Below are 27,161 nucleotides of genomic sequence, written 5' to 3'. Positions count from 1 at the left end.
AGTGACATTGAAATTAAAGGAGGCATTAGAATAATTTCCTCCAACCTGGTGGAATCTATCATGCATTTCCCTCTAACTTTCTTTATCACCTGACCTTCATTCATCCTTTGTTTTTCCAAAGTGAAGATATATTCCCCCCAGCACATTATCTCAAACCTACTTTCTTGGATTTTGGAGTAATTGACTGAAAATCCTTGCCTATTTTGATTTTAAAAATCTTTAAGTTACTACCTTACTTACATTTCGATGGAACTTTTAGACTACCTTGAAATTAACTATCTGCATTACTTCAGGATGGTAGGTATGTCTGGTGTGTGTATATAAAGAATATGTAGCAACAAATGTGGATGGATCAGGTACACAGGCAGTATAGGTCCTCCTATCTCTGAAATAAACACTACCATGCCTGAAATTTCCTTCTCTTATTTTCATGTCTGATCCAAGGGTCAGTGACCCCAGCAGTGGAGGATCACTCAGATGGGCAACTGGAACAGTTATCCTGCTGGGAACCACATTGCAACAAAGAACATCACCACTATGTGTAAGCAAAATGGAATTTAGTCCTTTTGCATTACAAAACTGTCCAGAAGAGCTGATATTTACATCTATCACAACAGATCTCTGATCATTAGATTAATTTAGCTTTAATCACTTATTTAACTCTTGAAGTAGAAAGTAAGATGACCATGAGATTTAGCTGTTGCTGAAATACAATTTTGGAGAGCTCCTGATTCCACCCCTCCTCACATTTTTGCACTGTTTTCTGCTCTCTCACAAGCCTTCTTGGACTGTTTCTTCCCCCTTTTTTTTTTTTTTCCAACTGGATATAAATTCCTGAAAGCAGCACTGTTGAGTAACATCTGAATTCTGCAGTTAGATGTGTAAGGAGCAGCTGTTCCCATATGTGAGAGAAACAAATGTCACAGGCATGCCATATATCACAGAGTACCATATATAATACCATGTATCAAATCAGTCATTCCCAGATACTGCAAGTCCAGCTACAGCACTGTCATCAGTCAGTTGAGCTGAGCCCATCCTGCATCTGCACTCCTCTAGCTGAAGTCTAGAAACAAAATCGTGTTTAAAATTCTGCTCCTAGTGCTATTTCAGGTCCATTATTCTGTGTTCCTTGAATACTATGTATAAAGTAGCCTAATCTTGAAGCTGGAAAAATGAAACAGTCTGAAGGGACAAATAAATTACAATGAAAAACCTCAGAGCTAAAGAAGAGATTATGTGAATCTCAGACACTGAAATTGAAAGAAAAGGGAAAAATAAAACAAAACACAAAACCAGCAAACCTCACCAATAGAAAATATAGCTTATTAGTCAGTCACTATCTTTCTTCAGGAGCCACAAATTAGCACACACACCACCTCTCAGTATTTCCTTCTAAAACCTTGCTGGGTCACAGTAAATGAGTGAGAGCAATCTAAAGTATGGCCAGAAACAGAGCCAGCTTTCTTCTAACCATTACAAAAGTTTGTGCTAGTAGCTGGTTACCAACTGTGGTGTGGGGGAGGATCTATCTGCCTGTTTTAAATGTATCATTAGGTGTCTTTCTGGTTAGTCAAATACTTGCTGCTGTGTCTAAGAATCAGGAAAAAAAAGAAAAAATGAAACAAAAAACCCCAAAAAGCTTGATTTTAAGGTGCTTTATCTTACTGTTAGACTCCTAAAGAGCAGTCTGGAAAACCTGACAGGTTTTCAGTTCTGTTCAACCCAGCCAGTAAGTTCAGTAAGTTAGTAATTATAATACAGCCATTACAATCCTCAGATAAGCTATAGCTGCTTTATCACTAACAGCACAGTTCATGGAATATTAGAGGACTTATCCTAAAGTTCTTGGCTTCCTAAAGTGCAACAGAAGATATTAGTGCTCCTACTTAAGACTGAAATTTTACAGACAGTGCTGAACTCTTATGATCTACAAGACACCTGAATCAAATTTATAACTCGGAATATTATAAAGACCACATAAATTATATTTTTTAAATATATCAGACAGGACTTGGCTAGACCTTGTCCAGTACCACATCTTGAATCACTGTAGAGGAAAAATAGAAAAAATATATTTTCACCATGACGTCTTATAATCTCTACACTTATGAGAGAATGTGAGAAGAATTGTTTAAAAAAAACTACCTCAGCAACTATTATTTACATAGCAACTTCAATTTACATATCTCCCAAAATTATTATTTTTATGAAGTGGAACATGTCTGAAATGTTTTTCCAAAGCTCAATATTCTCATGTCTCATTCCTGTGCTCTCTTACAAAAATTAGTCAGTGATTTGTTTCCATGTCCTGCACCCATAGCCAGTAAAAAAACACTGCCAAAAACAATGTTTCAAATCTCAGGGAAACTGGAATATCCTTTGACATGCAGACTCCATCTCAAAATAAGTGAGAATGAAAAACACATTTCTCTGATTTTTGGATTCACAGAAGAATTTTTTTCTCTCCTTTCTTATGTGCTGGTAAGGGGGTGGAAGTTTCATTAGAAAAGATTTTACACAGGTCACCTTAGAAAATATTTTAATTTGCAAGTTTGCACTGATAGCAGATTTAGAGGTAGCAGCTCTTGTGAAAGCTCTTATGTGGCTTTAAAATACAGCAGCAACAAAACTAAAGCTGCATTATTTTAAATAGTTAGTCTAAGTAAGAAACAAAAATCCTCTCCCTAGGAGAGGATTATATATATATATATATTATTTACTATGAGAGTATGTTGTTGTATGAGAGCATTATATAAATTATATACTATGAGAGTATGTTGTCTTTTTTTTTCCCTCTCAAAAAGATGAAATTGCTTGATGAAAATATTTTACTTAAGGGCAAAAAAGTTGGGGTTTTCCAATAAAAATATTATGGTCTCTCTGAGAAATCTGGAAAGACACCAAAAGTGTCCTGCTGTTCAGCCCCCTACTCCATCTGATACTTTAACAGTTCCAGATGGCCTTTACTACAGTGTGACCTCCCCTCTATTCCTTTATTATGACCTTTGGGTCACAAATTATCGATAGGATGCTGCTGTCATTCTGTAAGACACTGTTGTACTCTTTCATCTATAGAATAAAGATGCTTAACATAAAAACTCATCTTTGTTAGGCTGACCTTCTAATGATGATCAAAACAGACAGTTATCCCAATCAATGTCATTGCTGGAGAAAATATGTTTCGTTTTTTGCCACACTGACATTAAGAAACTAAGGCACGGTTTGAAATCAGATCACTTTTGCAATTGTACTTGGCTAGAGTGCACAGCATGTTATACTCATTTAAAATACCAAAAATATTGCTGTAACAGTTATGATGAGTTACCTTGATTAGAAGGATGTGGTGGAGTTGTTTTTTTGTAAGCTATTGATGTGGTTTTCATGTAAACTTCATTGATAGGAGGTAATAAAACTTTATGTAGGTTTTTATTAATTGTCTTTCTCTGTCATCATAAATGGAACACATTGAACTTGCATATGAAAATATAATAAATAGCCCCAATGTACTAAATAAAGTAATAAGGTTAATTTCTTTCCTGCTGTCAGTAAATTCATGTTAGCAGTCTCTCGTCAGCTTGACATCAATTAATGATTTTAATTCCAGACTCTTGTCACAGTACTCGCCACCCTTTCGTCTAATTAAAATGGATGATGCATGATGAAGGGAAAACACAAGACTTCTGTTCTTGTTGTAACATTTCTATTCATTAGTATACTTTTACAACAAAGGGCTTGTGGCTTTAATGGTACTAGAGAAAGATGAAGAGAAGTTTATTATATGCTGGAGATAAAGATCCTTATACCCTCAGGAAACATGTAATACAGGAAGCACTTTATGGAATGACCAAATCCTTCAGGAAAAATTATCAGTGTTATTTTAACTGCTAATGAACAGACAGAATGTTTCACTCTAAATTTAGGAAAAACCATTACATGAACAACACCCACTGAAAATGTAGCTTTGTTTACATTCACACAAAAAATGCTGTCAGCCTATTCAGTCATCTCCAGAAGTAACAGCAAATCTGCTGATACACAGACGAGTGCTTGATCCTCCTGCCCCAGACAGCATCTCTGCAAGGCCAAGACCCTTGTTCATCTCTCCCACTCTTCCTGCCATACTCTGGCAGCTGGCATCTCCTTCTATCTCCAATCCCTAAAAGCATCTCTCCTGTTACCATTAGGAACTGAGTCTTCCCCTAGTTGATAAGGAGGCGTTACACTTCTCTCTGTCTCACAAATCCCCGGTGCGGTTCCGTGCCCTGAGCCTCTGGACGGGCCAGACCCGCGGCCGGGGGAGCGGAGCCGCCCGCAGCCCCGCGGGAGCCGCCGCAGCCGGGCCGGGAGCTCCCCCTCCCGGCCCCGGTCCCACCCCTGCCACACCGGCGACATTTGCACAGGCAGGGATAACAGAATTATGTAAATTGAACTCCCTTTGTAGCCTAAAGGAATAAAAGGTTATGCTTTCCAAAGTAGAAAGAGTGGAAGCGAGGGGAGAAGCAGGTTTCTTTTCCAGCTGATACCTGTACATATGTTGGTACACAACATGGAATTGCTTTGCTGTGTGTTAATCTTGCTCCAACAAGATAGCAGACTAGAATTGTACAGCTCTTTTGTCAGAGCAAAAGAAGCCCCTCGCTCCAAAAGCCCCCATCTAACTGCTTCACCATCATTCCAGTATCTCTGGAGTCTCTGTACAGCACTTTCACTGTAGAGCTCTGTAATTTTTTTCCCTAAGGATCCTATCTCCTCAATACTGATCCCCACAGCACAGGTGTTTAAGCACCTGATTTTTGCATCCATTTCAGTGGAAGATGCGGAATAATACAATGCTAAGAATAAAATACTTTTATTGTAACCTCAGAATTTATAGAACATTAGTAAACCTCTTAAGTCAGTGTATTGACCAAAAGGACAACATATCCTGTAGACGCTTATTTCAAGAGGAGGAAGTGCCTCTAGAGGCAGATTAAATCATAAGTACTACTTTCCCATAGCTGGGATCAAATCCTCTGAATCATGAGATTACATTAGAATTGCAGCTTCCATCTTTTAAGCATTATCTAGCAGTGAACAACACTAGACACAGCTGATTTTTTTTTAAAACTTCACAAAGAAGTATGTTTATTTCATTCTTCCACTACTACCACTTCCACTTCTACTACCCAGGTACAAACAGTAAAACTATTTGGACTGTGGAGCACTTGGTTTGCTAGAGGAAGTCTGTCCAAGGCTGAACACAGGGCCAGCATGCAAGGCCTTGCTAGGTAGGTGTCAAGAACTGTATGTGCCTGAGCAGAGGGGAAGAACATAGGCAAAAAATTTTGACTTGCTAAAAAAAAACCCAAAAACAACAATAACAAAAAACCCCAAACCCAAACCAAACAAACAAAGCCAAAAAAACCCAAACTATCAAAAAATAGAGAGGAAATCCAAGGAAAAATTCAAATGTGAAAGAGGAAGACACATAGATATCAGAACCTGCTGTTAGTGAGATGTCTCTCTCCAGCAAGGGCCACCAATAAAAGCCAAAAGACAAAAGTTGAACAGTTTTTGAACAGTCTTTTTTGAACAGGTTTTCTGAACAGTCCTGTCTCCACATCTCCTAAGAAAGAACCTATACTACAGGGTGTTAAAGAAATCAGAAAAAAGGGTGCAGGATACTGATGGACACATTGGCTACATGCAGAGAAAACCCTATCCTGGGAATCCCTTGAAGACCAGATGTAGAGAGTTTCTAAAGTGGAAAATTCTAAGAGCTTCAAAAGGCTTAGGTCCAACAGCACAGCAGAAGACTATCTATATGAAAACTAGCTGGGCTGTAACAATAATTCCTTTTGGTCATTGATGGAACATTAAAAATCTGGTTTTAAATCTACACTACATAGTAATGCTTATGTGAAGCTAGAAGAGTTTGAAGTGTCTCTCAAATCTCAAGAAATCCCATGCATCCTCAACCTGTAAAATCTAAGACATAATTCTTAGGAAGTTGAGGCAACCACAGCTGCATCAGGATATTCTGGAATGGATAGTAGACCTTCTGTAGCAAAACCAAGAAGGTCCCAGGGCTGTTTTTTTTAAGTCTATCTGAGTGAATGTAGCATCTCAGTGGGTATCCACTTTTAGTAGTCCAGTGATGGATGGGATGACAGCATGGCAAAGAGGGGCTCTAAGTAAGCATATATATAAAACAGCTGTGGTCTGGCACAGGAATGGAGCTAATTGAATTCAGGTCTCATTTGACTTTCTCAAGACCTTGCATTATAGTCTCCTTCTTAGGAGACACAGGCCAAATTCAGAAAACCTATTGCTTAGTTTTGCCTGAAGGTTTTAAATGGTGTCATTGCTAGGGAGAGACATCCTTTATAGCAGCACACCAGAGCCCATTTGGATTTTCAGGTCAGTGTTTGGCATATACTCAAGGATAATGCAAGCTGACTTCTTTTTCTGAAGTAAATTAGTACCAAAGAATAGTGACATAGGGAGGGGGACAATGTCCTATGACCTTGGATGAACTGTTAATCCCACATTTGGAAAATTTACTAGCAGCAAGCATCTTACAGCAATTTTGTTAAAGAGTGTGGGTGTCCTCAGATGACATTACTAATTGTTCCAGCTGTGTATTTCATTGAAATCTGCCTGTATTTTCAACTACATAGTTTCATTTTTTTGTTCAGAATTACGTTAATATTGCCGGTATACACACACCATACACAGCGTAAGAGATATGCTCCTTAATATGGAATTATTTTTAGCAGTATGTTTATAAAACACAATTTTATTCATTTCAAACATGGTAAATTGAAGAACATTAATTTGCTTTTTTCCTTATAATCAATATGAACATTATTTTTATGATTTTAAAGAAAATACTACTGTCATCACAATACTATTAAAATTATCAACTCAAAGCATAATAATTTCATAAAATTGTGGCCATGATTGATTTTTTAATGGACTGTTCACTTGTTCTTTAATCCCCTAAGGATTTTTACTCCTGGCCTCTCATACATAGTAAATTCATTAAATCCAACCTGTTTCCCCACAGTATTGCACCGCTATAGAGGTATATAGTATTAAATACCACTTAAGACAGAGCAAGTGAATTGCACTGCTCAAACCATTGAGGAGCAAAATATTCAAGAAAACAATGTTAAAATAGCAGCCATTATGAACCGACTCTGAAAAGAATATTTTACACTGTCTCCTAGTAAGCATTTTGAGGGATTGATCATTTAATTTGCAAGAGTACTCTGCATTAATAGCATGTATCTAACATCATCATTTTAAAGGATCAAAAGGAAACGCTCTGCAATCTAACTGTAAAAATATTTAGTCTCTGTGGACCAAATCAGTGTCTGAATTTTTCAGAAACAAGGAAGCACCTCACACATTCGGTTGCTATTTTATTGTCTTTTATTAGTTGTACATGCCACTACCCCAAAGTGCTTGCATTCTCTTATAGACATACCACAAAGGAAAGCAAATACACAGTTAGGGAAAGAGAGTAACAAGAGGAGCAGGAGGACCCATGTTATAATAACATCAAGCTGTTATGAAGTTCTGGCACATGCATTTCCAGTGAACAAATAAAATTGTTTTTATGACACACAAGATTCCAGAAAAGATTCAAATTGGTTAGCATAACTTGATGGACAGGGATTAGGAATTTACTCCATGCATTGAGGGCTATACAAAGAATTCCATAATTCTACCTGAGCACCCAGCGTGACTATTGCAACCTCTCTTACATCACCACATGGACAGTCTATACTCTCATCATTCTTACTGGGAGAGACAGAGAGACACAGAGAAAGAGAGAATGAAGAGAGAGAAAACATTACTGACTCAAACTTCAAGTCTTTCTTCTTTGAATAAATGTACATAGCTGGTTTTCTGGGTACTTAAAAGTTACTAAGAAATCCTTGGCGCTGGGTAAGATTGGGTTCTGCAGAGGGTATTAAGCCAAGGATCAGCCCAGTGCATGTGTGGCTAAGAGTCCTCCAGCCCTGAGCTTGCAGGGGTGACAGAGGCAGCTTCCAAGGGCTCTGCACCCTGGCAGGAGCTTATCCACAGCATGCCTGGTTTGCCCATGCTTAAAGGGAAGTTGACTGCACACATGCCCTCATAGCCAAAGTTAATTCCTTCAGTTCCAGTACACCCCTTTACCATTTTATCTGGAAGCACATTATTCTTAAAAACAGGAACAAATTTAATGGCCCTGCATCACTTTTTGTTAAAAATATAGAAACTAAAAAACAATCAGACAAGTACAAAAGAACCAAGCACTGTGATCTAGACATCCTCTACTGTCAGAATGGATGGAGAAAGACATGAATAATTTTTTTTACATAATTTTTTGCTTGTTAAAGAGTAAAAAAAACTCCCATAATGTAATCCAAACAGATGGTCAAAAATGATAAAATTTCTGCAGATTAACAAGTTTCTGCTGATCTTCATTAACTAATAGATGTATACTCCTAGCCTGCCTTAACTTCAGCATAAATCATTCAACCTTAAAAGAACTGAAAGCAAACTATTATAGATTCAACTGAGGAGACTAGACAGAAGTTAATGTGGCTCTGCTATACTGGTGAGCTGATAATGAAGCCCTTGTTTATAAGACTTCTGTTATCTGCAGAAGACTAAAGATGCATAGAGATGATGGTAAAAAGAATCGGGACTAAATAAACAGCTCCTCTAGAAGGACAACAAAATTTCCCTCCACAGTGCCTCCTACAATCCTTAATTTAAGGCTAAGCTATAGCACAATTTTTAGCTAAATCATTTCAGTTCATAGTTCACTTCCACTGCTAAATGTATCTGCATCTATTTAACATTCAGCATTCAAACTTTGTAACCCTTTGAGGTTTGTGTCCTGGCTGAAGTGATGTCTTCTCAAAGAGGTCTTCTTTCTACATGCATCCCCAAATACTATATAATTTTAAAACTAAGCTTGCAAGATTTTGATAAAATTGATTTGAGAGATAACCCAGATATCTAGGGCTAGAAGACAAGAATGAAAAGCAGGCTGGAAAAAATGAGAAAAGTATATGATACATATATATTACATAACTTTTCGACGTTAAGGAAAGCTGACAAGGAAAAATAGAGGTACTCACCACTCATTTTTACAATTAGCAGTTTAATATACATTTCATTCCATAAACAGACTGCATGACACATAAATAGACTGAACTCCATTGACAAATATACTGGTAAGTATAATTTTTAGATTCTTACTAAATATATCAATGAAAAAACTAGATATGCAAGACTTTGAAGAAAAATACAAAACATATTTCATTCTGTATAAATATTTGCTTTCTGAAAATCTCAGTAAAATCAGTTATAGAATGTATAAGGAAAACATTTCATAGAGTTACTCCAGTCTCCTCAATATAGAAAGGAGCTCTAGGTTTATCAAAGATGCTTAGTGCAGCCAAAGAAGCTGTTGATACCAGTGTCCAAAATAAATCTAGATTTGTCTCATTATTTAAAGTATATAAACATATCAACATTTGAGAAATTTCATCAGTAAAAACTGAGCTTCAGTTATTTAGTTTAAAAAACAAACTCTGTCTATATAGGTGTAAGCAAATACTGAAGTCTACCTCTCCTGTTCTTGCTTCATTCGTATTCTCTCCTCTTCTGAAGTAAGAGCTTCCTGTACTTTTATTTTACCAGTTTTCTCACTCTTGTCATCTTTGCGATGTTTGCCAAACCTGTTAATAACACACAAAAAAAGAATCTAACTTGTGAAATGAACAAAACTGCATTTTCCTTTTCCTATGACAAAGAGAGTCATCCAAGAAGGGCTGCTTGGAAACCAGGAAGCAAGAGTGCAAAGATCAATTTTATAAAACTTTCAGGCTGCTTGGTTCTTGGTTTTCTTTCAGTTTGTTGGTTAGTTTTGGTTATTTTGTATGTGTGCATGTATAGATTTTGAATCTTATTTTTATTTCACTCCTCTTAAAACTTTATAGAATTCTTCACTAAGGAACAGAACAACCCAAAACAAAATAATAGGACCACATTCCTTTTTTCTGCCAGGATTTTGGGGTCACTATTCTTAAATATATGGTCAAACAATGTTTTAGAAATTACTGAATACTATGTTACTGCCAAAGAACGCAGCTTAAGGTTACATTCAGTGAAGGCTTCATGTATGAACTGCCAAAAATAGAGAGCTGTATGTGTGACAACTGCGCAAAGTGCAGTACCACCCTCCACACCACTCCCACAAGAGCATTTCACCAGAGTGGACACCATCCAAAAATCAAAACTGATGCATTCTAAGCACCATTTTTTTTTAAACTTTGTTATTCATGACTCTTTTCCCCCAAGAGTGCTCCAGTGCAAGGAGGGTAAGTGGCGAGATGAAGCTGGCTGAGCTGTCCCAGACCAAGTAGGATGCTGCCAACCCATGGCTTGCTCTCTTCACATCTCTTCTTTCCCTCTACTGGCTACATTTCAAGTATTTTAAGTTTATTCCATACTTCCACATTCCACTGTTTTCTTTCAGACTTTCAAGGAGAGCATAGTCTGACATTTGAGATGCTCAGTTATTATATTAAGGCAAAATTGTGGGTATTTCTTAGATATTTCAGACGTATTCTGAAAGAAATAGCTTTTGGATAGAGTGAACTAAACAAACACTTAAATTCAGACCTTAAATACATCTAAGTTTAGGTGAAAATTTTCTTTTTAAAGCATAAGGGATATGTATTAAATGTGGGATCATCTCTCATACTGAAAGCAGAAAGAATTCTACTGTTTTTCAACCCAATGCTCAGATGAGAGCAGACTGACACTCAGGTTCACATCAGAAGTGAAATGAAAGCACTGAAACATACAAAGTCCAATAATGGTGATACAGGACACCCAAAATGCTCACAAACAGTGAATAAACCACGGAGTTCTTAAAACTTTCTTCTGACCCATGAATGTAAAATGTTTAAAATATGTAGAGTCCACCAGGCATTTACAATATTTTTCTTTGTTCCTGTTGATTCCAGTACAAAGCCATTGTGTGGGCTGGAGACATACCATACAGTGACCATTCAGAAAGATTAATTTCTGACCACTTAGTCAAGAGCTACTACTATGCTGTGTAACCATGTTTATGGCTCTTAGGGCAGCTGTTTTAAAAAAACAACACAAAACTAGAGAGTAGGAGTATGTATGCAAACTTTGGAATTCATAGTTATTCTCAATAGCTCCCAGATTGCTCATTTCCAAACTGAGGCATAAGAAAAATGAAATTTTTTGCTAATAAGCATCTGAAAAGGGAAAGGAAGAGGTCATGATACACTTAAGAAACACCAAATACCACATAGAGTCTCTGATGTTATAATATGTTATATGTAAAACTGACATTTTAAATTCAGTGACTAGAAACACCAGAATGTATCCTTTAAAGCATCCGCCTATTTATTAGAGAATAAACCATTATTCAAAACATTTACATATATGACACAAGAGATTCCAATCAAGTTCTGGATGTTGTACATTAGACAAAAGAGAACGGTTTATTTAAAATAGCCCTCAATCCTCTAGCCAAGAGAGGAGTTTTGGCAGCAAAACAGTGGAACTGAGCCATTCCACCCTGATATACAGAGAGTGCCAGGGGTGGCAGGGGTCTGACTGACAGAACAGAGTTGTGAGGTGACACACAACATATGTGGTACTGTAGCACAGCATCTCTGGGATGCCAGCATTTGTTTCTGTTTCCTGCACTTTCTTGATCCATTCAAATGATCAGGCAAAGCAAAGAAATCAAATTCTGGAGTAGTCAGTTTAATTTTGAAAAAGAACTGGTTGTTATTAAAAAAACCAACCAAAAAAACAAACAACAAAACAACCAACCAAAAAAACCTAGTTAGTAGCCGTCATGTTTTGGCAGCAAAAGAGAATTTCTATCAATTCACTGCAAGTATGGACAGAAATATATTGAAATCAATACTTTATTAAAAATATACATTTCACGGGAAATTTCTAACAAACCTTGTAAGCAATCTAGTAGATCTCTGGTCAGGCTGCATGATTGTGGAGATAATACTTATAATGTTAACACATAATGAAAACCTAGAAAAAATCAACAGTTTGAATTTCCAGTTCCAACCACCCAAGCCCAGACAGAATCACAGAAAGCACAAACCACACTCGTGCAGCATTTTAATAGAGGCAGAGGTGGGTTTCCCACACAGCAGCGCTTGGAGCAGTAGGAGGGTTCAATTTTCTCTGACTCATGAGCAAGCTGTGGCAACAACCTTTCTTTTCCTTCAGGGTTTTCTTCCAATCATCTGGGAAAGAACATTCCTTCTGCCCTCAGGGACAGTCCTGATAAAGGTTCCAGAAGACATCTTTCCTCTTTTCCCAGGCATTTCAAAGCACGGCCACATTGTCTCCACACTGACAGGAGACTTTACAGTGCCCATGTCTGACAAGCTCTGTGATCATCCCGGCAGTGGGCAGCCTGGCAGAGTATGAACCATGGTGGTCTTGCAAAGTTGCCTTCTCTGGATTTTGTCACCCGCAGAGTGATATATCTGCCATAATCACCACTGCCTGTAACAAGTTCAGCAATGTTAACTGCACTGTCTCTACACTCAAACCCTGAAAAATCAACACCACTAGCCCTCCTCCCTGATTCTGCTTCATGCTTTTAACACCATCACCTGCACCTCCACGACACTCCTAAATGAAATCTGCAGAAGCTGCAGAACAGTTTGGAAACACACAGCCCTTCATGAGTCTGGATCTGAACACGTTTGCATACTTTTAGCAAGATCTCCAGTATTATTTAAAAGTTCAAGATTTCTAATCTCGTCTGAAATGGCAAGTCTAACAGCATCTCTGTTACACTTCAGCTTACAATAGTAGAACTTACAGACAGAGTAAAAACATTTTCCAGGTTCCACCAAACACTTGAGAAAGGTGTTTAAAACAACTGTGATGGGGATACCTACATACACACACACATGCAACCCCCAGTTTTCATTTCTGTAGGAGCAGCGAGCACTCCCCACTCCTATTATTAATGAATGGTTTTGCTAAGATTACTCTTACTAACTGTGTGCTTCATATTAGTTTCTATTAACAGTGTATGTTCGGTGAAGTACAACTTTAAGTCATAATGAAACTCACAGCCCAAATCAGTATCCTCTCCACCAGACTTAAAGGAGACATTTATTAAGTATTTCACATTCATATTCAAGCCAAGTTTAACTACAGAAGAGTAACAATCAGGGATACTAAGGCACACCATTAGACCTGCTAAATACTCCCTCAATTGTGTCCTGTGGTGACAACAATGGCGTCAAGCTATCCAAAATCACATCTTTCCAGTCTCCTCAGGTAGATGTTTCTGACACAGAGTCATGATTAGTAATTCAAATAGGACACTTTGAAACAAAAATAAAAGTATTGAGACCACTGACAATCAAACATTCTATTCAACACCCTTTCTAAATACCAAAAGCTCATCCTACAGCCACCCTGCACCATCTTCACAGCCAGTGGTAATGACCTTCCTTGCTGCTCTCCAGTGGCCCGTGAGTCAAAAGCAGCAAAACTTGGATCAGGTCCCAAGAATTCCTCCTGATAATTAAAACACCCCAGTATGAATGCAGAAGCCCAGGGAAAAGATCTGGCTTACCTTCATACAAGTTTCAACTTCTTAAATGTGAAAGTCACCTCACTAACTTGCACCACAAACCTTAATGTGTGTGACATCTTCCCACAAACCACCAGCATTTACATCATGGAGAAGCTTCTTTACTGCTCAGGTATTCATATGAAAGGGAAGAAAGAAATAGGATGTGTGACCCAAACGTGACCCAGGGCAACTTTGGAACCTTACTTCCAATACTATTTCTTCCATAATGCATATACTGGATGTCCTGGCACATCTCTGTAATAGCTTCCCCAGTGAAGGGACTGCTCATTTATTGGTAACAACCTAAAGCTGGAAACTCCCAAAGGGCAATTGTTAATGGTATCTCCCTTGTAAATTAGCAATCAATATCCATTTGTCCTGTGTCACAGAGACTCTAGATTTTTGCAAGGACACAGCCTTGAGGATACAGCCAAGTGATTTGATCCTAGCCCTTGAAGCTCACTTCCCAGATGCAGGAGCTGTTCTCCACTGCACGCAGCTGGTTACCAAGTGTCTGAAGCACCTGGAGATTTTCAGGCACTTGTCTGAACCTGTGATGTTCTCTTTCTCATTGCTGTGGGGCTGGTGGCTGAGATACCTGTTGCAGTTTTTACAAATGAAAATTAAATTACAACTTGCCTTCTGAAGCAGACATTAGAACTCCATTGCTCAGATTCTGTGCACTATCAATGATCCTTGCATTAATAAAAAGGGGGACACCATAAAAAAAATACAAAAAAGCCCCAAACAAAAAAAAAAAAAAAAAAACAAACCCAACTATGTTGGAATTAAAAAGAAAAAGACCAGTGTAGAAAAGGAGCATCTGTGACACTGATGTTCAGACAGTCCCGGGAATCTAATTCCAAGTTCCTGTCATTTGCTAAATTCAGTGCCAAAAATGTGACTGCGAGCTATTAAATCCCTACCTAAATCAGTGCACAAGGTACCAATGAACAGATACAAGCCACCCCATGATATGCAGCAAAATTGTATACACTACTGCCTAAAAAAATTAACATATTTATGATGAAAAATGTTCTGATGCTAAAACTTGAGCTACATCAGATACTGTGGAGCACCTGCATCCAGAGCAGCATAATGGTGACCTGTGGCCACCACTTCCCCCAGTCTGAATTCTCAGAAGCAGAATAGAGAGTATTCTGTATTGATCATCACAGCAAATAAAGAGGAAAAGGAAAATACATTTTCCTCCAAATCCCAAATAATAACAAAACCCCCACTGTTTTTGTTTATAATCATATTCTTTCAAAGACAGAGCTTAATACTTCTCTGAGGGTACACCATATCTGTATGGTTATAGAATAATCATTTTGTAATAGTAACAACATTGATAAAAACAGGAACACTACCTCAATAACAGCTAGTCTATCAAGTAGCTCTCTCATCTAATCCTTGTTATAAAAGGCATAGTTAAAAAGTTGTTTAATTTTGTTCTGTAACTGCATAAGCAAAAAACTTCAAGAAAAAAATTGACTAATTGAAAAACAGGTTGTAAATTAAAAATACCCTGTGTTATCCAGGAGTGTGAGAAATTGATGAAAAAGACCAGCTGAAACCTTGTTCACTATAATTACCAAGATACTCCAGCATTCTACTTAATTTATAACTTCTTAATTCCCCTTGCACACTAAGGGTTAGAAAAATTTTCAAGATAAGTGTAAATGCTCAAAGTCATCTTCATAGATCCACAAACTTAATCCTCAAATTCACCCAACAATAGCAATCACTGTAAGTGAAGAAATTAAAAAATATAAAAGGACCATTTTTTAAAGTATGATCTCTAGAATGTAGCACCAAAATCACATTAGAAAAAGGATCATCCTCAGACCCTGTGATACGAGTTTGTCACATTACTATTAATAAAACTACAAGATCAGAGACCTATACGCCCTCAAAGTTCGACCCTCAAATAGGAAATCCCATGAACTCTGAATAACTATAATCAAACTAACATGCATACCTAAACCCTTCTCTCAGCCCATAGCTGGCTTACTTTCAAGCTTACTTGCTTGAATTAGTGTCACCAACTAGGAGGTGGCCTAATCCAAAGCCTATTGCATTTGATAGAGAGGCACTGAGAGGCACACTAGATAGAGAGGCACAAGTCTCTTCAGTGGCTTTGGGCCAATGCATCAGAGCAATTAAACAGTGCAAGACTCAACAGAGAAGACAGAGTAGCAGAAAATTTAACAAGCAGCTCAAGCTACAACACAGTGGCATATATATAAAACGTGAAATTTATATAAAATGCACATGTAACAATAACTAAGATGTAAATGATTTTGAATAAATATATAGACAGAACAAATGAAGAAAGGAGGATGTATGGGCAGCAGCAACAGAAATTGCGTAATTATAACTTATCTCAAACCCAGCTTCAGTTTAAAAGAATATACATAGCATCCTTGATATAAAAAAATAACATATATATAATCTGCTAAATGGATTTTACTTTGATGCTTTACTGATGAGATCATTGTCGTCTGCAAAATCATTCACATATTTCATTAAAGTGCTATAGAAGAAACATCCATTAGTTGATTAATGAAAAAAAACCACAAAAATTGATTGAGACAGAAAAAGTTCGGTAGCATTATGTTCCTTAATAGAAAAAATACCATCATTAAAAATTAACAAATGTTAAGTGTCTTCAGCTATTTTATCTGTGCTTTCTGTCTTCAAGGCATGCTCTTTTCCCCATAGTAAATACACACACCCTAACACTACTCAAAGGATTTAGCAATGATTTCTGTAATCTGTTTCACGCTGCTGTATCAGCAAAATTGTAAAATTTATATTGCAAAAGACTATTGAGGCAAGCAAAAACATTATGTTCCTAAAATAAACTTTAGTAAGCATAAACAAGGATGCAACACAGCGCACAAAAAAAATCATCCTGCTTAGTGATGATTTGAGAGTTTACAAGATTTCCTCTCAAAGCAAAAATGTGCAAGTACTATCTTTAAAAATAAGCTTGTATGTACAAACATTTACATATTTGCAATAGATTTCTAGAAATGGCCAGTTATCACATCTAATCAAATTAGTAGATCAAATTCTACTTGTTAGGAGGGAGTAGAATGACTGCTGGAGTGACTCAGCAGCAGCACTGTCCTGAGATGACACAGAAGCACAGATGTACAGGCAGCAGGAGCAAGACAACTTGATGTAGGAGTTTGTGGGTATAGTTAAAATGGACATTTATTACTTCTCATTTTCCACAGTTTCCTTGCCTATGTTAAAACTGATAAAGCAGCACTCCTTCTGCTGCAACTTTCAGCAGAAGACTCCTGCCAAGAATGTTCCTGGAGATTTCTGCTGTCCCCAACTAAGAAAGGAGCATAACAAAAGCACGCAGGTAACTCATAGTAATGGAAAATACTTCTGGAAAGGTACATTTATACATCTTCAGAATAATAAAGTTTGCCTTCAAGCAATAGAGAAATTTACATTCTCAGACATGAAAACAGAAATTTAAACCAGAACTGAAGTGATTATCACTCCAAATCATCAGCCCTCTCTGAAGTTGCCAAACTGTGAAAGTCTCCTGTGGTGTATTCACACATTTCCTACCAACATCCTCTGTCTCACTTTTCAACCAATAAAACTACTTATCAGTGCTGTTCAGGTGAAGATTCTAGTACATCTCACCAAAGGCTACTCAAAAACAACAGTAAGGGCAGCCCAAAAATTGTAATCCTTTCCTGGGCAACATCACTGGTGATTCCCACACAGACTTCCTGGAACAAAGTGGAAGCAACGTGTGGGATCTGTAACTGTTTCCAGCCTCTGAAGCTTAATCTGCCTGTCTTGGTGCGTCAGTATCCCAGCTTCATAGAAAATGGGTATGATGCCAAACCAAGAGACATGTCAAGAGGTTTCATTCAATTATTTTCATAAACAGTTTTGATAACATTTCCTGAAAGGCATGACACAACAAGCAGAGTATTATTCACACTAAGTCTCTCTCTTTTCACAACTTAAGCATTTGTTATATTTACTTTCAGCATAAAATGGTGGAACTTTTAAAAACAGATTTCTTATATGGTAAGACCATCTGTTTGCAAATTTCTAAACAGAAGATAATCTTCTTGCATTGCCTCTCATGATTGCCTAAGGCTAGCTGAGCCCATTGAGAGCTCAAATAAATTAATTAATAAATCACAAGAAATAAGGGAAAAAAAAACCACCTAATAACTAATCCAAACTTCTGCAGTTTAAAAATAGGCTGAGACAATCAAAGGAAGTGGGGATAATTTTACAATGGCAATATTTAAAAGACAGTAGCAAGCCTGCAAATAGGCAAGAGATACTTCTACAAATCAGCTCAGCAAGCAATACCACAACATACTAAAAGTCACCATAGCTAACTCATTTTCATGGTGGTCAGCCAGAACCTTTTAAGCTGTGGATTGTGGCATCCCTGAAGCACTTAGGGATAAAAAAGAAAACTTCTGCTTACATACAACTATGCCAGCAATCATCAATGATGGGAGCAACCACAGAAGCAGTGCATGACATTTTAATGGAAGTTTCATAGCAGTCTAAGCATTTTAAAGTTTGCTTCTGTGACAAGAATTGTTTCATGTTGTACATGTATTCTAAAAAGAGACTGGTTACTGACCACAAAGTTGCTTGCCTCAAGATTAAATTTGATACACTAAGTGTGTGCTATTTGTCAGTGAAGAAAGCAGCTCATACATGTGACACGGCCAAGCTAATTCAGTCTTGTAATAGGTAATGTAATCTTAATGGGCAACATATCCTTTCATTACTGTCATTTAATGTACTTAGAAATGCTCCTGTCCCTGCTCTCAGACAGAATTTGCCATCAGATTGTAGTTCCCCGTTAGGTAATTCAGTACTGGGCAGTAAGAGGTTAAACAGTAATTGAAAAACTGTAAATACAAATTGCAAAAAAATAAAGTATCACATACAAAGTAAAGAGCAGGCTCCTGAAGCAGTTTGAGTGAAGGCCTCCAGTACATCAACTCGTCTTTCCCAGACTACATACATAATAATAGACATAACCCTCAACTTTGCAATACATAATACCATACACAGGGATAAAAAGGAAATTCCCAAATTCTAAGCATCAACAGCAGCCTCCTATTAACAGGCGCCTGAGCATTTTTGAGTCTGAAATAGTAGTTATTGTTCTATACTGTAAGCAATTTTCCCAAGTCAGGGTGAAATAGTCCTTTTCCCAGCATGCTGGGTGCCAAGTCCAGCCAACCCTCTTGCTCTCCCAGCACTGAGGAGGTTGGAAAAAGCCACCTAACACTCCTCACCTGCCTGCTGCTGCCCTACAACCATGCAGCAAGATGTAACAACTTCTGTTGCTACATTTGTCCCACTCCACAGTTAAAAAATTGTGGACCAATTTATGTTTTTAGTAAAACTACATTGTGTGCCTCTAATTACCAGTGTCCACTAAGAGCGTTTGGAGAGCACGTGTAAACTATGGCTACTCTTCAGTGCATTTGCTTGACAACCATGCTTCTAATTCCTGCTCTGTTCATTTTAATGCATTATTGTTTCAAAATACAATGCTTCAAAATTGCAAATTACATCCGGCTCAAGGGCTGATTATGAGAAATACTGGCACTTCTGCCTCTGCGTGAATAACTCTGATAATAATGAGAGATTGATTGAGCTCCAAGAAGTCCAAATGATGAGAAGGGTCAATTTGAACATTTCTATTAGCTTCTTTTGTTAAATCTAACACTTTGCCAGGCCAGAGACAAATACCACATCTGGTTACCATGATTTTTTCCAGCCCTGCAGAAGTACAATTTAGAAAATGGGTACTGGTCTAAAGGCAGACCTTATAAGAAATGCTAATGAAAGATAAAAACCCACCCATTTACCCATTTTACTGGCATTCAAGAGAAGGGAAAAGAAAAGAAAAAAAAAGAGAAGTTGCAAGGAAAATTTGCTTCAACACTTTTGCGATAGAAAAGGGGAGGAAAAAAACCTCAGTAACACAGAGTCTTCATAACTCCGTTTTGCAATGAAATGCTTGCATATACATGTTTTATGTAAACATGAGCTACAAAACCAAAATCATTAAAGATGCTTGCTAAGTGCATGCAACAGGCAGAGAAACAAGGACACCAATGTAATACATGAGCCAGCTAAACCAGGAAATTGCAGTAACATTCCAATGTCTTGCAGCATTGCAATTACACTGTATAAAATAATCAAAAGTTAACACAGACACACAAAAAGTTAATAAAAATACTGGCAGCTCATATAGAACCTTCCAAAGATTAAACTTACCTACAGATTAAACTACCTAGAAATGTTAGTAAGTCAGTCAGCATTTTTTCTGTCAATTACTGAAAATCTTCTGTTGATACACACCTCCTAGAAAATAACCTATGTGTTGTAAATAAAGCAGTATTTGCAGTAGGTGTTGTTTCTGTATCTTTAGCCTCACTCACATTTTTACACTTCTATGAGATAGAGAAAGCACAGTTTCCAGCAGAGGACAACAGACCTGTAGAATCTGTGGGACAAGTCAAATCAAAATATCCTTAAAATCCTGACAAGCACGCATTCTCCTCTCAGAGGATACCTACAACACAAAACTGCAATTCCCCTCACTGAGCTGCAGCAACGGAGTGCTGGTGGCCTCACATCACAGTATAGGGTCTCCTGTCCCATTCTGGGTTCCCCAGTACTCAGCACTGGTGATGCCACAGCTTGAGTCCTGTGTCCAGTTCTGGGCCCCTCAGTTCAGGAAGGAGATTGAGGTGCTGAAGCAGGTCCAGAGAAGAGCAAGGAGGCTGTGAAGGGATCCAGCACAAGTCCTGTGAGGAAGGGCTGAGGGAGCTGGGGGTGTTCAGTCTGGAGAAGAGGAGGCTCAGGGGAGATCTCATCACTCTCTACAACTCCCTGAAAGGAGGTTGGAGCCAGGGGGGGGGGTCTGTCTCTTCTCCCAGGCAGCTCCCAGTAAGACAAGAGGGCATGGACTTAAGCTCTGCCAGGGAAGGTTTAGGTTAGATATTAGGAGGAAATTCTTTACAGAGAGGCTGATCAGGCATTGGAATGGGCTGCCCAGGGAGGTGGTGGATTCTCTGTCCCTGGAGGTTTATAAGAAGAGACTGAATGTGGCACTCAGTGCCATGGTCTGGTAACCACAGTGGTAGTGGATTAAGGGTTGGACTTGATGATCTCAGAGGTCCTTTCCAACCCAGCTTATTCTATGATTCTATGATTCTCTATGATTCTATGAGTCATATGAGCTGACTCTATGATTCTATGAGTCTATCCCCTCTTTCAGGATAAACAATAAACTTTGGTTAAAATCAAATTATGTGAGTAGGATATTTTAATGAGGTGCTATTGAGTACAACTTAATTAAGCTACATTGAATATCCTTCAATCTACAATATCATAAAAACAAAGAGTAAAAAATAACAAATATGCTATTTTGAAAGTTTACAACAAAGACAGGGCTCAGGCACAGGACCTAGCCTGAGCCAGGCCTCTGCTTAGTGCACATTAGCATGCCACTGCTGGCTTCACATACCCCTGTTTATTCTTTCAGCTGATATTCTGCCCTGAGGCAGAGAAATTTAGTTTATACTGACAGTATCTTCTAGGTGGAAAACGAAGAGTGAGACTTCACACTGCAGTACCACCACTGGAACAGAGCATCTCTGGAGTGGATGCAGCAAGGCTCAGGTGGACCATCACTGGGAAGTCTGGCAGCGAGTCCCCAAAGCAGCTGGCACCAGGGCTTGCCCAGAGCTACCTGGAGCCCTGGAGATGCTCAGCATCCTGAAGCTGCCAGTACTCAGAGCTCGAGCTGTCTTCATGGTAACTGCAGCTGAAATAGTTGTATCAGTTGTGATTTACATCACTGATTATTTCAGGGCCAAACTGGGAGCAGATTTATTTCAGACTGAAAAGATGTACATAGAAGGATTTGCACTGGACTGCTAAAAGAGAGATGTGGGGTGGCTAGGCTTCTTTTTGTTCCAGCCACAATGTAAATAAGATCCTAGCACAGGAGATGTCAGGCCAGAACCAGCCCCATACACCCTAACAGTTCTGTATTAATTCATACATGCTCAGCCATTATAAAAAGCGAGCAATGAGCAATGAGGTCTGAATTTATATAAAAAACAGACAAATGATTAAAATAAACCTAACCTTGACATCAAAAATACCTGGATCCTGACATGTTCTCCAAATGAGATCAGCTCTACTCATGCTCAGTACTGCACATTGTATACAGCAATCACTGCCATCTTAATATTTCTTCTGAATATACAGCCTAAAATTAGTATCTTTAAAATACTGATGTAAATGGTACTGAGTCTCCACACTTTACTTATCTTACACTATCAATTTTCTTAGTTTGCAGTTATAAAAGACGAACAAAACCAGCACATTATTTGGAGCTTCACAGATGATATCAGGTGTTTTAATAGTTACAGATGATGACACTGTTCGTATCATTACCTGCTCAGCAACATCAGAGAAAATAAATATTTTAACTGTAACATTACACCTGAAACTCCTGCTTGTGGCAGCATGTTATGCTCTGCATCTCTGGATTTTAGCATTTTGAGTTAAAGACAAAGATAGCATCTATAACAACATTGTGATATATTTGAGATTTATTTGTGGTATATTGCTGTTGAAATGCATATTAGCAATTCAGCTTGCATTCTAAATACTGCTGGCACACCTGGTGTTGAATATTCTGGAAGCACTTACAATTGGGATAAAAATATACTACTTTCATTATTGTGGTACTCAAAAATGCTGATACAGCTAAGATTCTAGATGCATTTTAGTAAATCCTCTTTTTCAGAACTTTTAGAACTAATCCATAAACTTTGTTTCTGATTAGACATTTTGTTAATAAGTACTACTTGTAACAGCAGAACAGAAAAAAGGAAATTATATACATTTTCAGTCATCCATACAACTCCAAACTAAACTCAACAGCAGCATCTGGAAGCTGTAGGTAGTCTATGTGTTTAGCATACAGATATTCTTTATTTATATAACACAGACAACCACAGGACATCAAAGCCCTTGAAGAAACTAGCACAATGTAATATCCCATTTTTAAAATAAGGAAGTTCTTCTTGAAAGCTTAAGCAAGTTGCCATACTTCCATAGATTTCTGTATTGCAAGCACAGACAACATCTTTCTTTCTTTCTTTCTGCAGATCCCATTGACAAAATCAGGCCTATGAAGTTAATGTATCTACCAAACTATTTTTTTCTAACAGAGAATTTCTCTACCAATACAGGATTACCAACATGCTTGCAACACATAATAGAAACCCTTTAAAACAGCCATATCAGTAATATGCTATCATATTTGTTGAAAATCATAAAAACATGAAGCAGTTCCATGAAACAATACTATGTTCTTTTTCTTTTAAAGTCTAGCAGCTACAAGACTGACAGCAAAAAAGTCCTGAAAAAAACTTGTTAAAATATATAAAAACTATGACTTTATCTTCTGCAGAGTGAACATTTCAAAATGTACTGTTAATCAAATCATAATCTAGCCCAAAGATACACTCTACAACTAGTTAGTGAAGCGACTGCATTCCAGTGGATTCTATTTTACAAACACCTACAGCCCTTTCTTGTCCTCCTGCTTAAGTTTGCACAGAAGCAGTAAAAGTTAATATGCAGTGGAACATTACATTAACTACTGAAACGTTATCATGCACCATAACAAAAAAAAGGTTTACTGCTACTTTGCAAACATGCTTACCTGAGTGCCATAAAATACTGACATAATGAGCCAGATCTACTGCAGTGCATTGCAATGAGATCTTCACACTTGGAAAGTAAGAGCAGCTCCTTGATACAAAAGTCATTCTACACCATCTACAAAGATAGCAGCATTGATACATCACAAATTTTGTTTTTCATCGAAAATGAGGTGACATTTTCTGGTATAGCATGAAACAGTAAAAAGGAAGATTTCTGTACACTGTTTCTTCCCCAGTTCCAAAGAAAATACTCCCTTCTTCAGATATCAGATATTATTAGGTATCATTCAGCCAATCAATCTTGGTATCCTAACAGTTATCAGTCCAAGATAATTTAGAATAAGATGTTTGGAAACAGACTAAAAATAACCTGTTAACAGATAACTTCTTCTTTACCACTTAGCACACTACGGGTGGCTCACAGACATAAATGCATGCTTAGCTGCTATATATTTTATGTTCTTGGTGTTCAAGAAACTATGGATAGAGTAAGTCCCTGACAATAATCACACATCACAAAAATCCTTTAAAATTTAAACATTTTTTATGACAATCTTATTGTACCTCCATATATTTTTGCTTCATGAGTAGGACAAATAGATATGCATTGATTTAAATTTTTTTTGTACCAGTGATTATTCAGCATCTGTTGTTCCTATCTCCTCTTACTGAGGACAAATACTTTTCACTAGGAGTGTGGTTAAGCACTGGAATGGGCTGCCAAGAGAGGCTGCCAAGTCTCCATCCTGAGAGATATTAGAAACTCAACTGGGCATGACACTCAGCAAGATGATGAAATGTTGAAGCTGGACTGTTGAGAGCAGGAGTTGAACCAAGCAGAGATCCCTTCCTGCCTGAACCACTCCAGGACTGTAGGATTTTCAATATCTGATCAGTTCCTCCTAATTATAACTTTTTGTCCCTCCAGAAATCATAAATAGATTCAAAGTGGGGGAAATATAACTGGCATACCCTGTTGGCATTGTGTTTCTAATACTTCTCTTTTATTCTTTCTCTAAAACTTTTGTTCCTCTTATTTTCCCTGAAACAACAACTTAAAAGCCTAAATAAACCCTCTGAATGTCTTATACCAACTATTTTCTTTCTACATTCAGGGAAACACAGGGGGCCACTGACTTTTTCTATTCTGGTATATTATATTCCAGAAATCATATTTATACCCATTTTGCCATTTTCACTGACATGTTTTATAACAGTCTTTAATGGCCATTTCTCTGTACAACAGTAGGACACGTGAAAATCCTCAGAAGAGGCATCAGCATGCCAATGTACTGTGGACACAGATCGTTGCTTCTGAGAAGTGAAAGGCAGTAGTAAGTTGAAGCTTTGTCTTTTAGGAAAGGATTAGCTTGTCCTGAAGCTGCCAACTTAAGTACATCAAGTAACTATGATTTAATAGCCTTTGTCATCTTCATCTATAAAAACATATTAAGTTGCATTAATTTTTATGCAAAACACAATTCCTATTCCTGATTTTTAAAAGGATTTTCAAAGAAGACTCTGCTTTACATTCATAATCTACATGATCCGTAATGTATACCAATGTACAGGTGCTATCAGTAGCAAATTAAATCTCCAAAGAACATTTCCAACAGATAATGAAACAAATGTTATTAATAGAGCTTTTCATCTAGCAGGTCCTTCATGTCTTAAGACAGTATTTTTTTACAATACTTTGCTAGGGACTAGAACACAGCATAGTTAGACTTCAATTATCATATCAGGTGGAGGAAAAAAATCCTATTTCTATATGAGCTGAAACTGAAATTGACTTTGAATCTCTGAACTGTCAACAAATTCTCTGGAAAGGCTTGCTTTGCAGAGATTATAAAGTAGGTGTCATCCTTGACACTTGTGTTCTATATTCATCTGGCAGGCCTGGAAGAGAAGTGTCACAGAATGCCGGGCATGATGGCAGAGTGCTCAGCTGTCACGCCGCCTGCCTCCCTTGCTTGCTTTGCAGGCAGAGACAGTGCTGTAGGTGTCAAAGGTTCTCTATTTAAACTCGCTGACAAGCAAAGGAAGAATACTGGGAAAATATGCTAGCAGCCACTATGAACTCGTCTCTAGTAACAGGTCATCCTGACACTTATTTCTGGATGTTAGAAACAAAAGCCCCGATTCTATTCAAATTAATTAAAAAAAACCCAAAACAAAATAAAACAAAATAAAACACAATGCAAACCACCATTATATGTACCCCCATCAGATTTACAAGTTCAAGATATACTCCGGGAAAATCCTGTGTTAAGAATACATAGAGCAAAGCCCTGCTTTCTGTCAGAATGACAAACTGGAAAGCCACATATGATTATGTTAATCTTGTACTTCAAATCTGCACACACACAATCACATACCACAGCTTTCTGTGTTTGGTTTAAAAGTCACAGAGTTTACTAGCCACTTAATGAAGCTGCATTCCTTAAATCCCTGACAGATTATGTGTAGTTGTTTGGTTTAGAAACACGAATTTGCTGTTCCACTACCCCCACCCCAAAGACATCTTAGTCAAAACCTGGTGTGTCTGGGGCTGCAGGCAATGAAACACACATTTCCTCAGAGCAACTGATTCCACCGACCAGAAGAAAAGAAGAAGGTGAAAAAGCTCAGAGAGGAAGGGAGGCATATGGCTTGCCTTTCCGAAAAATAAAAGCTATTTTTCAATCAAGCTTATCTCTTTCAGTCCCTTATTTACTTTTAATTGGAAAGAAGGAAGTAAAGAACATGAAAATGCTTTGAAAGACATCTATAAGAGTCCTGGGTAATTGTCTGCATCAAAGATGACAATTTGCTGCATGGCTGATTTCATTTGAAAGGCTTTTTTGAATCTGTGCATCCCAGTGGCTGGCTGAAACTTTGAAAACAGATCAGGACAAAGTAGCCCAGAGCAGCACAGGACAAGAACGTGCCACCTACAAGTATCCAATTTGCATCCAGGATAATGACTCTGCTCCTCTGAAGCCTGAAAAGCCATCATGCTTAGACCCTTCATCTAGGATTGTAGTGGGTCACACATTTTCTGGATGGTGGCAGAAGAAGGAAAGCAGATGTGGACTTAATGATAGTCATGCCACCTAGCTCATAGCAGTAGCAGGCAAAAACTAGAGTGCTAATGGCCCCAGATTCTATTTACCTGAGCAATGAACCAGCTCAGCATTTCTGATTAAAATCTCAGCACAAGCATCACAAGCACTGGCAAACCAGGTGTGATGAACTTCCAAGTTTGAAACTATACAGCCGACAGTTGTTTAAGCAATAACCTTCTCCTCCGTGTTCTAAGGTATTTATGGTATTTTGTACTATGAGCAGAGCACTGGAAAAAAAAATAAATCCAACTTTTGGAGCTTGTGCCAGGTTTTCTATTAAATCCATCTATAGGTAAGTGTCATTCACCAATGCGAAGTCCTATTAGCCATGCTTCCAAGGAAAATGCCATTATTGCTGCTTCTTAAGCTACTGAATGCTGAAAATCAGACTACAGATTTTATTTTATTGAGTTTGAGGTATTTGCCAGTCCTGTTGCTTAGGGTATAATTCACCAGTATTTTAAACAACTCAGATATCTTTTTGTCATGTGCTTGCCTAAAAGTCTGAAGGCTGTTATTAAATGAAAGAGAAGGAAGGTAATTACTAAATCAATGGTATAGCTCTTGAGATTTGCTTTTCACCTCCTCACAGACATTACGGTGAGAAAACTTAAA

The 27,161-nt window shown here is 37.8% G+C and overlaps 1 protein-coding gene across 11 annotated transcripts in view; it reads right to left on the bottom strand.

Annotated features, from left to right (window-relative positions):
- Nucleotides 1-27,161, bottom strand: part of PARD3 (par-3 family cell polarity regulator) — a 435,816-nt gene that overhangs the window by 106,283 nt on the left and 302,372 nt on the right. For 8 of the 11 annotated variants that reach the window (XM_008503892.2, XM_030444949.1, XM_008503893.2 and 5 more), the window contains one exon: nucleotides 9,618-9,728. The exons of the other annotated variants lie outside the window; for them this stretch is intronic. In XM_008503892.2, coding sequence (XP_008502114.1) covers nucleotides 9,618-9,728 — 111 coding nt within the window. The remainder of the gene's footprint in view (nucleotides 1-9,617; nucleotides 9,729-27,161) is intronic. 11 annotated transcript variants of the gene reach the window in all.

This window comes from Calypte anna, chromosome 2 (genome assembly GCF_003957555.1).
Source record: "Calypte anna isolate BGI_N300 chromosome 2, bCalAnn1_v1.p, whole genome shotgun sequence".
Taxonomy (NCBI): Eukaryota; Metazoa; Chordata; class Aves; order Apodiformes; family Trochilidae; genus Calypte; species Calypte anna.
The sequence above is the reverse complement of the archived record's forward strand: the minus strand, read 5'-3'. Positions and strand labels throughout refer to the sequence as shown.